This window comes from Myxine glutinosa, chromosome 6, assembly GCF_964187855.1.
Source record: "Myxine glutinosa chromosome 6, kmMyxGlut1.1, whole genome shotgun sequence".
Classification (NCBI taxonomy): domain Eukaryota; kingdom Metazoa; phylum Chordata; class Myxini; order Myxiniformes; family Myxinidae; genus Myxine; species Myxine glutinosa.
This window is the reverse complement of record NC_136266.1, coordinates 44794917-44808888: the sequence shown is the minus strand read 5'-3', so window position 1 is coordinate 44808888 and position 13972 is coordinate 44794917. Positions and strand designations below refer to the sequence as shown.

General features: G+C 43.7%; 1 protein-coding gene across 5 annotated transcripts in view; it reads left to right on the top strand.

Moving 5' to 3' along the window:
* Positions 1–13972, top strand: part of LOC137429724 (COUP transcription factor 1) — a 45308-nt gene that overhangs the window by 6658 nt on the left and 24678 nt on the right. For all 5 annotated transcript variants that reach the window (XM_068119905.2, XM_068119908.2, XM_068119910.2 and 2 more), the window contains one exon: positions 684–1214. In XM_068119905.2, the coding sequence (XP_067976006.2) occupies positions 684–1214 (531 nt within the window). The remainder of the gene's footprint in view (positions 1–683; positions 1215–13972) is intronic.

Genomic DNA, 13972 nt, shown 5'->3' with positions numbered 1-13972 from the left:
ATACAAAACATAAACTGTTCAGGTTGGTGGAGGTATGCGCTCTATCGAGTGTCATTATAGTTTTTCCTGTGCCTGTAATTGTAATGTGCAGAATAAATTAATTTTAAAAACCTTGTTTATCATCATTTAGATTTTGAACAAAATAACTTAAAAAAATTAATGTTATTTTAAGCTCAACAGAGTATCTTTTCTGCAATATGTGTCTGTCTCTAACTGTCCCTTCACAGTATTTATCATTGGAACGTCACACAGGCAGTAGCCATCTTGATGTTTCAACGGGCAGCACAGTACCTGGCGGTGGCCATTTCTTCAGGTGTAGCTGACTATTGAGTCTGTAATTTGGCCAGGGGAAATGCACGCAATGGCCGACTTTTTGAAAGACAGTACGATCTTAATAAACGCCCCTTAACATATGCTTGCCAACACGACAACCGGCTAACTTTCTCATTTAACCCATCGGATCGGCATCTGTATCACATCCGATGTTCCGATGTATCGGATCTAAATATCAGCATCTGATGCTCTTCTATCCATCACCCTTATTTATAATAAGTTACATACTGTGATAGTTACAGAATCGCATTTATGCTGTTGGAGAGATCAGTGTTGGGTACTCATCACCGTCGAGTTGTCTATCGTTATGGATACTACTTCCTGAAAAGATTCTGTGTTGTGTATTTCAGCTGTGCAGAGAGGCAGACTACCCCACATGCAGCACCCTGTACCTGGTCAGTACGCACTTGCCAATGGCGACCCCCTTAATGGCCACTCGTACCTCTCGGGCTACATATCGCTACTGCTGCGGGCAGAACCGTACCCGACATCCCGCTACGGGAGCCAATGCATGCAGCCCAACAACATCATGGGCATAGAGAACATCTGCGAGCTTGCGGCGCGTCTCCTCTTCAGCGCCGTGGAGTGGGCGAGGAACATTCCGTTCTTCCCGGAACTCCAGGTTGGAGATCAGGTGGCCTTGCTACGGCTGGCTTGGAGCGAACTCTTCGTCCTGAATGCGGCACAATGTGCCATGCCGCTGCATGTGGCACCGCTTTTGGCTGCCGCAGGACTCCATGCGTCGCCCATGTCAGCTGACCGTGTGGTCGCTTTTATGGACCACATCCGCATCTTCCAAGAACAAGTGGAGAAGCTGAAAGCACTTCACGTGGACTCAGCAGAATACAGCTGTCTTAAAGCCATTGTCCTGTTCACGTCAGGTGAGTACTTTGGAAGAATTATTTACTTATTTTACATTAACATATTCTCGTTTTTCTGCCATTTGTCTATTCCTTATCCCACAACTACAGGGCATAAGGCCCGAGTGCAGATTAATGCCATCTCACTTGTTGGACCTACCATTCACATGGCATTAAGCCATCTTTGTGCCAATCTTTCCTGTTTTAGAAAGTCTTCCTAACTTGCATGACTTCCCCTGTAATTGTTTTCAACACTTCATCCTGCACTTTTGTTATACTCTTCTTTTCAAAAAGCTTAGTTGTTAAGGATTATTTAATAGTACTCCACAGGAATTTCAACAACACATTGAGTCATTCAGTCAAACTTTTACAGCTTAAATAAAATAAATCATTTCATCCGCTTGTTCCATTATTCATTCCGAAGTCATTCATTCATGTTTTTGATAAATAGGATTATTTCCATACCTTTAGTTTTCTGGAACACAACGCTCAACTAGGTGATTGCACAAAGGAAATTAACCTTGTAAAGCAGGTTCAACAACCTCATGTCTGATCAAACAAATAACTTCAAACCAGTTATACTCAGACGTTTTGCTGATCTTTGAATCCACGGACAGAGTGAATTTGGGTCTCCAGTGATTTGATGAATGCCAACACCTTGCTGCCAAGATAGAAACCGTTAATCTTCATGCAAATTGGCTTATTACTCAAAATCACAATAAACCAACCACCGTAATCACACTCGCCTCTAAGCTGTCTATCCTGGGTTCGAATCTCGACACAGCTATAAACTACCATCCTGGTGTTTCGTAGGCAGGATGTTTCATCAATGTGTGAGCCATCCCTCAGATGGACGTTATACTGGGTGTCCCATCTGTCATCATAGGTGGATCTATGCTAAAGATCCCCTCAGTGTTCTTTGCGGAGAGTAGGCTGGCACCATGGCCAAATGACAAATTCGTGCTCTAACCTACAGGGGGTACTGCATCAGCGACACAGCCAGAGCCATAGAATACCAGAGTTTGGCAAACTTAACAACAGGCGCCATGTTGTCACTCAACTGTTCACGTGTGATGTATCATTAATTAAGTACTACTGGAACATACTTTTGAGACTTTTAGACCTTTACATACCTTTTGCTTTATACCCTTTAACCCCTCAAGACCCTTAACACACGTTAGACCCTCAAGACCCAATTAGATCCTCAAGACCCAATTAGATCCTGAAGACCCAATTAGATCCTGAAGACCCTTTGCTATGACCTAGCTTTTTAATAACTTAGGATGAACTATTTGAATGCACCAGGCATGCCAAGTCACAGAGAAGGTTTATTATAACTTAGCCTGGCTTTACCGAGATAAAACATCACAAGAGCACGTCACATTACGTGACGTTTCATGGTTTTCTGCTGCAGTAATATTACTTTCATGTATATGTAATGTATGATCCACTCATGTTCCTGTGTGGTCCCATATATTTAATAATAGATATTCTACTCGTATGATCCACTCATGTTCCTGTGTGGTCCCATATATGTAATATGTAATAATATGTAATCTCATATGCATGTCAACGTGTACATATTATTTTATTATTTGTACCACAAGTTGTATCACATTCATAAATGAACAGATAGTCCATCATAAGATCGTATTATCATAACATAGGACGTCACGTGGTACAACTTCCGATTCCACTTGGCCTATGTAATCGATCATTTCAGCACAAAATTGACCGAACTTCTTGGGTGGGAAGAGAAGTAAAAACAAATAAGTAAATACTTCAAATGGTAATCGATTCCACTGCGAGAGAAAGGGAATCCCTCTCTCACGCGGATCAATTACCATTTGAGTTATTTACTTCTTATTTGTCCTAACTCCATACTTAGCTCATTTTAACAACATAATTATTCTTAACAACAACAACCGGAAACGAGTCATTGTTGTCTTTACATTCCGTGCGACGAACTTTTACTTTACCGTGTTTTCCTCTTTCTGGATCACGAAGATAAAGATGCATGTTCTTTCCCTTGTCGGATCGATTGAAATTGCCCCATGTTGAACATCACGAAATCTTTTACTCTACAAAACTGACCAGAATGAAAAATGATAATAATGATGACATGTAAATACGTAACTATGACAGAGTCCACACAGATGCTCACAAGTTCGTGCTTCACTCGGCAAAGGTGGGTAACAAGATGGTGTCTTGCGGTCATGTGATCAGGTATCCTCCAATCACGATCATTTTCGCTCAAACAGAGTTCGCCGAACTGTAGAGTGTAGTAATCTGTGGCTCTGGGCACAACCACCCGCCAGCAAATTATGCTCCCTGCAACCATATTATGCACAGCAAAGATGAAGAAGAAGAACCATACTATGTTTTATTAATATACAATATCTGAAGGAAACTACAAATAATTAATTAATGGTCGCCTAATTCCTTCTTTGTGTTTCATTCGTTGGTAATTTTGGTTGAATGGCATTCCCGTTATGCTCCCTGCAACCATATTCTGCACAGCAAAGATGAGGAAGAAGAACCATACTATGTTTTATTAATATACCATATGTGAAGGAAACTACAAATAATTAATTAATGGTCGCCCAATTCCTTCTTTGTGTTTCATTCGTTGGTAATTTTGGTTGAATGGCATTTCCGTATTTTCTTCATCAAACAGTTGTGTAATTGAGTGCAACGTTTGCAATTGGGTTTGCAGGTCAAGTGGTAACACCAATTATATTGTATTTGAATATGCTGTGCACACAATGGAAAGATCTTTATGAAGGTGAAAGCTGGTTTGCGTCGGCGGTAAAGTAAGGATGTGGGATGAAAGCTCTTGCAAAATTTGGTGGAGATTGGTCCAGGGGTGTGGAATTGTATAGAAATCAAAGAAAAAGCCACGCGCGTGCGCGCACACACACACACACACACACACACACACACACACACACACACACACACACACACACACACACACACACACACACACACACACACACACATATATACTAGCAGAGTACAGATGTTTGCGTGGTGTGCACTTAAAAGGTTCTGGACGGTCCAAAGGGTCTAAAGGTCAAAAGGGTACATTCCAATAGTAGTTAGGGTCAAAAGGGTCTAAACTCTAAAGCATGTAAGTGTCTAAGGGGTCGAATGGCATCTAAAGGGATCTAACGTGTCTAAAAAGGGACTAAAAAGGTCTAAGTGGTCTAAAGCTGCACACAAGGGTCCAAACTGTCAAACATATCTGAAGGGTGTAAGGGGTCTAAATAGTGTTAAGGTCTCATGGGTCTAAAGGGAGTCAAGGGACTTAAGGGGTGTAAAGGTCTAAAGGGTCTCTGGCATCTAAAGGTTCTAGGGTCTAAAAGGTTAAGGGGTCTAAAGGTGTCTAAAGTGTTGAAAAGGTCATAAAGTTAAACGTTGTCTAACAGGGACTATAGGGTCTTAGAGGTTTTAGGGGTCTTAGTATTCAAAATGGTTTAGAGGGTCTTTGGTCATAGGGTTCTAAAGGGTCTAACAGGGCCTGGGGGTTCTAAAGGGACTAACGGAGTCTTATCTGAACCACCTTTGGAGGCCATCTTTCCCCGCAGAGCAGGGGTTGGCCTTTTTTGGACACCATGGTCCCCTTTTTAAAGCAATGTTTTATGGCCGAATGCCCTTCCTGCCGCCAACCCTGTTAGTCGCCTCTTGCGACAAACGGGGAATTACCAGTGAACTGGTACTCAATTTGCCGTCCTCAGAACGATGACAGGCTGAGTCAACCCCCCTGGTGTTAATTCAGCGATCGACCGGGATTCGAACCCAGGATCCGAGGATCCCAAGCCGGCACCCTAACCGCTAAGCCAACACCAGGCATTTGGACACCAGGCATAACGGAGTCTTATCTATTGTTTCTAAAGGGTCTAACAGGGCCTATGGGATCCAATCATTTATAGGGCTTAACGCTCTAAAGTCTAAGGGTTCTAATAGGGTATATAGGGTCTTAGTGTTCTAAAGGGTCTAAAGGTTCATATTATGGGTTTTAGAGGGGTCTTAAAGGTTCTTACGGATCTTAAGAGACTTTGTGGGTCTTGGGGGGGTCTCAGGGGTCTTAGGTGTTTTGGGGGTCTTAAGGTTCTAATGGGTATTAAAAGTCTATAGGGTATCAAGGAGTCAAAAGGTATACAGGGGTCTACAGGTATGGAGGGGTCTACAGGGTCTAAAGGATGTAAATTTCTAACAGCATCTAAAGGGTCTTAAAGGATCTTAAAATATTTGAAGGGGCATCTCAGCAGTCGAAACTCTAAAGTCTAAAGGATCAAATGTTTAAAAGGTACGTTGCAATAGCATGTAATTAATAGACGGAGTCAGTCAAGGTGCAACTGTCGTTCAAAAAATACGTAGTAATTTAGAGACATATGGTCACGTGGGTGACCAAGGCTTCACTCTCGGCTTGAAGAATGGCTTCACGGACCGTGTTTTTCGTTTTTACATCTATTTATGTATATAATTATATATATATATATATATATATATATATATATATACTGCATATATATAACATTAGAATTATAATATGCTAAGGGTCATGTGGGGTTGATCCTTTCGTCCCATGGTGCAAAGCACTCTCCCATTTTCCCATCACCATCGTCCTCGGTATCCAGATCGCTAAGAATGCCAACTTTGCTTCTCCAGGTCTTCACGCCCCATCAGTGTGCTGCTGAGCAACAGTGCACATGTTGTCGCGAACTTTACTTCTCCGGGGGGAGGGGGGAGGAGGGAGGAGGGAGGAGGGATGAGGGAGGAGGGGGTAGAGTATTCAATCTCTTCTTCTTTATATCTTCTTCTTCTTCATTTCATTTTTGATATAATAATCTTTCTTATCTATATCATAATAATACGCCGGACACGGCATGTCATCCCATGATGCAAGCCACTCTGATTTTCCCATTGCCGTCGTCTTCGGCGTCCATATCTCTGAGAACGCCAACTTTGCTTCTCCGGGTCTTCACGCCCTGTTAGTGTGTTGAGCAATAGCGTACAATGTCATAATGAACTTTGCTTCTCCGGGGGGAGGGTGTCCAATCTTCTCTTCTCTTTCCATATAATAATAATAATAAGCAAAGGCTTTTCTGAAAGGCTGCTGGTTCAGCCATACTCGTAACTGTTCTTTTAAGATGATGATGGTTGTTCTGTTCTTCATTCTTCTTTTGTCAAAACTGCAAAAGACCGCAATGTCGCTTCTACTGTATGTGGCCATTGGAATGTTGAACAATCTCTTTTTACCATGGATTTTATAACCGGAAAGATGATAAGAATATAACAACCTCTGTGGGAACATAGCTGCAGCTGACATTTTGAGCATTTTCCCTTCGTTAGAGCAAAGCAGAGCTCTGACAAAAATGTAATGCTCGAAATGTCAGCCGAGCTTTGCCGTGACGAAGGGTAACGCTCGAAACATCATCGGAACCTCAGTTTCTATGGCGCTTAACATACTCTTATCAGCTTCCCTTGATAAAATCAGTTGTTTAACTTGTCCTCCGATGCAGACAGCAACTCGCCTTCAGAAAGACTAGCACTGTATTCCATTGTATCTCTGGATCTTGGAATGCGCAAGGCAAAACCCCAACGTTACGGTATGTACATTGTATGCACCATGTGTGCTTTCTCTCAGTTGGTTTGTGAAATATGAAACGTGGTTCAGCCGCTGGTTACAGAGGAAGACAAGAGGTTATTCAAAGGGCAAGTTGTCTCAAAGAAAATTAATTCCTTCGTTTAGAATTCCCGGTGTCTTTATTTGATGTGACATTGCCCTGAATTGGAGATGCACACTAGTTTATCAAGGAAGGTGGTGTGTGATCCTTGCAGTGGAATTGCAAGCAGTTTTCAGGTTATGATTTATGGGAGCGAGACATGGGTAATGAACGTAGAGCAGCAACGAAGGATGGAAAGGGTGGAAATGCGAATGGTTCGGTGGATGTGCGGAGTGTCGTTGAGAGAGAGGAAGACAAATGATGAATTGCGAAAGATGATGGGAATAGAGCCTGTGATTGATGCTGTGAAGACGAACAGGTTGAGATGGTTTAGTCATGTGTTGAGGAAGAATGAAAGTGACTGGTTGAGAAGAGTGATGGAAATGAATGTAGAAGGAAGTAGAGGACGTAGAAGACCGAGAAAGACTTGGTTAAAGGTGGTGGAAGAAGAAATGCGGGCAAGGGGGTTAACAAGGGGAGATGCAGAAAATAGGGCAAAATGGAGAAGATTGTCATGGGGACCGCAAGGCTAACCCCCGCTCTAGCAGGGAAAATGGCCTTAAAATGCATGTTGTTGTTGTGGTTGTTGTTTCAGGTATGGGGGAGCGTTAAAGTTCTAACGGTATTTTAAAGTAGCATCAAGATAGGTGTGCATTGATCAGGTGCTGCAGTAGAAACTTCCAAGCCATTTTAAAGTATGATTTTCAAATGGGGGAACTCAAATACCATGTAAACCTTACATATTACTCAATGCCAAGTTGACATCTTTGTGTGGGCATGCTAGCAACCTCCTTTCAAAATACCTTTTCCCCATCTACAGTACCTAAACTGTGAATATATGGTAAATATTGGGTATATTTTATGGCCACAACGGTTCTTTGATCACAATCCAATTGATGCTTTTGGCAAGACTTTAAAGGATGGACGTAATCATTCGCTGGCAATTTATCTACTGCAATTTAGTCCTTGAGCCAGACCAAAAGTAATGCTCCGGCGGGGGGAGTAATTCTCATTATGATTTTCCATTAGACCAATGTCTCAAGTGTCAGAAAAGGTGTGATGGACATCTGAGAACGGTAGCTTAGTGCCCGGATGGACGCCATCTTTGAAACCACCCAGCTCGAAAATGCCCATTTGGTGGGGTACATTGTTGCACGTGTATCTGGACTTCTATACTAGCTATCGATGTGCGGTTGACGACTAAATATACGTCCGATGTGTACCGTCTAAATAAAAAATAATATGAAGCATTTTGTTTTAGATTAATTATTATAAAAATCAATTATCGAAAAAAAATCATATATTTTTCAATATTTTATTATTAGACTTGTACTTTTTTTAGTGAAACAACACTGGTATGATTTTCCAAATTATGCATTGTGCTACACCGTTTATCTGTCTATAAAAATAACTCAAAAACTAAAACATATCATCCACCACGAGTTTACAACAAATAAATGTAAAGAGGCATAAAATGACTTAGGCCGCCGCTGGCATTATCTATTCTGACGATAACGCAAGTTAGGAATGTCGTACGGAGAGGATTTTAACACCATACGATATCTAATAAGCAGGCGGAAATTGTTACATAGGAAATCTGCACTTTGGTGGCCATCTTGGATTTCAAAATGGCCGCCAATTATATTAATTATTCATTACTAGAGTTTGGAAAGACGTATGGAGCTGATTTTAACACCATACGATGTATATTCCTAATAAGCAAGCGGAGGTATCATTGAACATGTCATGTTTTAGTCAAATAACACCGGTATGATCTTCCAAATTATACATTTTGCTAAACCGTTTATCTGTCTATAAAGATTTTCAGGCAATTTGGCCTGCATTATAATAGAGAACAACATATGCTATACAATATACAGTGCACACAAAGTTAATCATCAGAGTCGCCATCAGAGTCATTGGCATCCTGAGCCACGATAGCATCATCCTGCACCATGTTGGAGCATCCCTGCAGCTTACACACAACAGTGCACTTCAACCCATTCAGTATGCAGGAGCAATCTGACGGTCGACACGTCCTTCTGCATGTGCATGAGATGAGATTCAAGACGACATCTGGAGCTGGTAGACCCGCCATCCATCGGATTGTGAGCGAACCGCCATCATCGAGTTCCCAACCATGTCCTGCTGATGGTGTTGGGACGTCTGGTAGGTTTTCAAGGCTGCGTCGCGAGATAGCCGCCTGATAGTTGGCCCTAAGCGTATGCTGCATCAAGGAGTCTTCACAAGGCGGCAATTGTCCAGATTCGATCTGGCCCTTCTTTGCACAGAACATGTGATAACGGAGCGAATTAACACCGACGATCTTCTTGTTCTTGGCGTACAGCTGACACGTGAACGCCTGAATGCTATTGAAGACGTCTGTTGGTACATTCCACGAAGATCCCAGATCTGTGAATGCTTGAAGATACAGCTCATTCGCTTGCACAAGCTTCAAAGCCTTTATCTTTCCTTGGCTAGCCAGAGCACTCACAGTGTCACACCCGCTCCATGCATGAAGCCCTGGCAATGCACTGCAAACTCCAGACCCCAATACCGCAGCCAACTTTCCAACGTCGATCATTCTGACTCGAACCTTTGTTCCTCGTCTGATGAAGAGCTGACTATCGATGGTTCTGCTGAGATGAAGACTGATGATCAGAACGTCGGTGTCATCTGCCACTAAGATGATCGTCTTGTAGTGGGTAGCGGCGTGCTTTGCGTGGAGAAACATACGCGTGTCTGCTTCCTCGTGGCTACATTCGAGTGCTTGCACCAACTTCCACCTATCGCGGGTCAGTACCACACATTTTTCACCACAGGTGACATACAGTGTTCTGTTGCCTAGCTTTTCGCGATTTGTTTCATGTTTCCACGACTCCGCCAGAAACACAACCAGTTTCTCCTTTGTCTGGCTGCAAGCAAGGAGACGCCGCCAGTTCATGATTTTGTGTGCGGGTCTGATCTCGCTGAAACTGATGCCTTCATTTGAACCGCGGTTCACACGCTCAGCTGCTTTGATGGATTCTTCTGTGTATGTGTCAAAGACAACATCGATGCGCTCACTGCCTTGACCAGCGTGAAGCGCTGCAGCAAGGATGCGGTCAGATAGTTCTTCGAACGTGTCGTTCTCGCCATGCATCTTTTGTATGAGAGCCATCGCATCAATTATTGTTGCACTTCGCTTGTCAACGCTCTCGGCTGGTTCCACAAGACCTTCCATGTGTTTCGCAAGTGCAGCTTTGTTCGTTTTTTTCATTGACCCATCAACGTTTGCCAAAGACCATGGTAACGGCCCTAGTGGGTGACAAAGGACAAGTTGCATGTCGAGGTTGCTTGTCTTGGCGATGAGTATCATGGTGGCAAACAGTTGTCTGTCAGCTCTCAGGACGATCTCCTTGTTTGTGCCCTTCACAACTTTCTGCTTGATCTTACCAAAGGTCTTCAAGTTTAGCTTGTTCAATGTGTCATGAAAGCCTGTTCCCTCTTCAAGACGTTTCTGGAAGCTTTGATACGCCGCTTCCCCCTTTTGCAGGGTGTTGAGTAGGTCATTAGAAACGTCCTCCCTCGCAGCCGCTCCGGTAGATATACTGAGAAGACATGACGGATCATCGGCGAATGGATTGGTCCAGTCATTTTCCAGTAGATCACAGATAGCTGTGACGCCAGACTCATCCCGTTTGATGCGAGAAGTAGACAAGTCAGGGTGCTTGGCGTGAGATGTGTCGCTGCCATTCACAAGGATAGTTTCTCGTAGTTGCCTCAGTGCAGTAGCCCGATTTTCTGCAGTTAGATAGTATCGTGACACAGCCCCTTGTCGAAGACTAAAACCCCGTGTTCCTCCAGCTGTTTGCGTATCTTTGTTTACTGTTTCTTCTGTTGTCTGATCAACAGCGATTCTGGCAAATGGATTCCCTGGTCTAAGCTGTACGGAGAAGTAGCCTTGATTGAAATGCCTGTACAACTCGGGGCATGTTTCGTGGAGTTGCGTCATCTGTGCATAGTACACTGGTAGATATCTAGCATAGTTCACCTTGTTCATTGCGAAACACCAAGGGATCACTCTTCTGACACAAGCCAAGTGAAGCATCCAGTCGCCTTCTCTATCCGCACGAATCAACCCCAGCAGGGTCTCTACCATATCAATATACATCATCCAGAAGCGAGCCAGGTCTCCATGTTTGGTTCGCAGAAAATGTAGGTATTTCGCGAACATGTCAAAGCTCTGTACACATGAATCATCAACGAGAGCAGCAGCGAGAGTCTCGTGGCAAACATCCTCCTTGATGCTGCGAATTTTGAGGTCAGTGCTTCGAATCTGGGGTTCCTTGTCAGGATGATTGCTTTCTATCCACACCTGGAAGCCCTTCCAAATGATGCGCATTAGTGCCTCGTACATCAACTTGTGGAGTCGCACAGCACGGTTGTATTGCTTGCCTTCCAGAACCCTGTTGATGGAACCTTCAGCGATTACTCCTGACTCAACAGCTACATCCCGAAGGCCTGCATCTCCAAACATTTTCCCAATGCTCGACATGAAGTTACAGATGGTATGGAAGTTCCCCATCATGAGCACGATTCTTCCATATCGATCGACATCTTTCCATGCTATTTCGGTCGCCTTAGCAAATAGTGCCTGGTCTAGCACCACCGGTATACGCTCAAGCTGAAGTGATGACATGATGTTCAGAGCTTCTCTGAGGATTTCTTGCACTGTTGCCATATCTGTGGCAGGCGCGTTTATAGTCGGCAGGTAGCCAACTACATCTTCCGTCACCTGAACACGATCTCTAGTCATGATGTTGAAACCAGTCCACGAACTGATTGTCTGGTCGCATGGTTCCAGCATGCGAGTCATAATCCATACGTGATTTCGGCGCTGCGCAAGGGATGTTGCGCCTGCAAGAGTGTCAGAAAGATCTGCAGGCTTGATTGCAGGTGGGCCCTCTCATTTCCCACCGCTGTATATTGGAACTAAATCGCTGGATGACGGGATAGATCGCTTCTTATCTGCTTTGGATACTGCCGATGGAGGTTGGGGCGGCAAACACGACTGCGACTTCGGTTGGACGATGATACCGTTGACGCGATGTGATGTTCCGCCACCACTCAGCGATTCCTCTAGCCTGTCGATGTTATCGAATGCTAATACAGTCGGGACCGAAGGGTGCACATGTGACGGAAGTGGTACTGTATCTTTCTCCACACTTGCTAATTTGTCTATGCATAGCGCTGTCTCGATTTCTTCCAGAACTGTGTACGAACATCCGTGTCTGAGTCGATTCAATATTCTGATGAGCTCTGTATTACCGGTGAGCGTTTTCATGACCCACGGAAGTAGGACATGCTTCGATGTTCTGATGGTACCCCGGTGTACAGCATTGATGATATCTTGAGCCATCGACCATACCAGTGTGTCGGCACGCGCAGAGCTACCCCCACTCCCGCAAATCAAAGTATGCAGAAATACACGAAGAGAATCTGGTATCTTCACGTAATCTGAAGTGAGTTCTGCTGGCTGAGGCGGCCAACGTTCATTGTAATGAGCATCTTTGATCTGGTGTCGCAGTGAAGTAGCTGCACGCACAATGTTACTTTCACCGTCCGTTCGTTCAAATGCTTTCACTTCTGCTTTCAGGTTTACGCACTCTGCAGCAATCTCTCGCTTTGTCAGATTATCGGGCATCAAGTATACACGGTGTTTCACATTGAAGAAGATGAGCGATTCTCCAAACTCTCTTTGTAATGTGCGCTGCAGATTCTTCTTGATGGAGTCACGAACATCAACTGAAAATGTATCTAAAAGACAGGATATCTGTTGCAACATCAACTATTGGAACAATCCTCGGGTTCAAGAACAAGTCAGTGCGAATGAAATTGAATATACATCGTATCATTTCTTTTTTCTCGATATTATCTTCAATGTCAGTTTCTACTTGAGGTTTTTGGGGCCGTGTGTAGTTTCTATAGCAGGAGAAGTGGTAGTGAGCCTCAGCTGCAACCATATCTCGTGTAGTCAATGCCAAAACTCTCTCATCATTGCGAGCTGTCGCAGCATCTCTTATTGTCTTATCTGCTCGAAGTTCAACAGCCAAGACAACTGTTTCACGGGTACGACTGCCTTTTATGAATTTTGAAGCACGCTGGCAAAAAATGCATTTATCATCGTAGACCGTTGAAGTTGATCCTGTCTCTTCCCGTGATGATCGCCGTCGCACCGCATCGCCAGTATCAACTGAAGAACTTCTAGCTGCATTGGTCAAAGTAGCTAGGTGGTTTTTGTGAGTGAAGTCTGATCTACAAGCCCTATGGTATAATATTGGAATATTAGGAAGTTCAACTGCGCCTTCTTGGACTAGCTTTAGAATTGGATAAAAGTTTCTAACTGCGGCTGCGTCACACAATGTCTTCCAAGAACTGTTGCCCGCTGCCTTGCTTAGTTCAGAGAGTGGCGACTTCTTGCTGCACAGGATGCATGTTCCGGACTCAGGTTCAATCTTCGCCCGTTTCGCCTCGACACCGGCCATCTCAGCTGAAAGAACAAAAAGACTGACGTTAGATTACTCCGATATCCGAAAAGCTCACCAGCTTACATAGACATACTCATCCAAGTCAGTGAACATGTTAGATGGCGCCACAATACAACTCTATAATAGAGTTGTATGTGGCGCCATCTAACATGTTCACTTTTAGTTCTTAAGCCACCCACCCCCCCCCCCCCCCTCAGAAATTAATCAGGTCACCGCAACAAATCTCAGACTGAGATATAGAATATAGAATATAGATATAGAATAGACTGACGTCACTTTCGGCACTGGGTTCTGTGGGTTGATTATCGGCGGGAAATTCCAACTGACATAGTTACCTTCGCAAAAGCGGAAGGTTATGTTTTGATCGCTGTGTATTTATTTGTATGTCTGTGTGTGTGTGTGTGTGTATGTTATTCGCATAACTCAAAAAGTATTCAACCGAATTGCATGAAATTTGGTGGGATGATTGGTTATTATACGGGACACATTTGATTAGATTTTGGGAGCAATCGGGTCA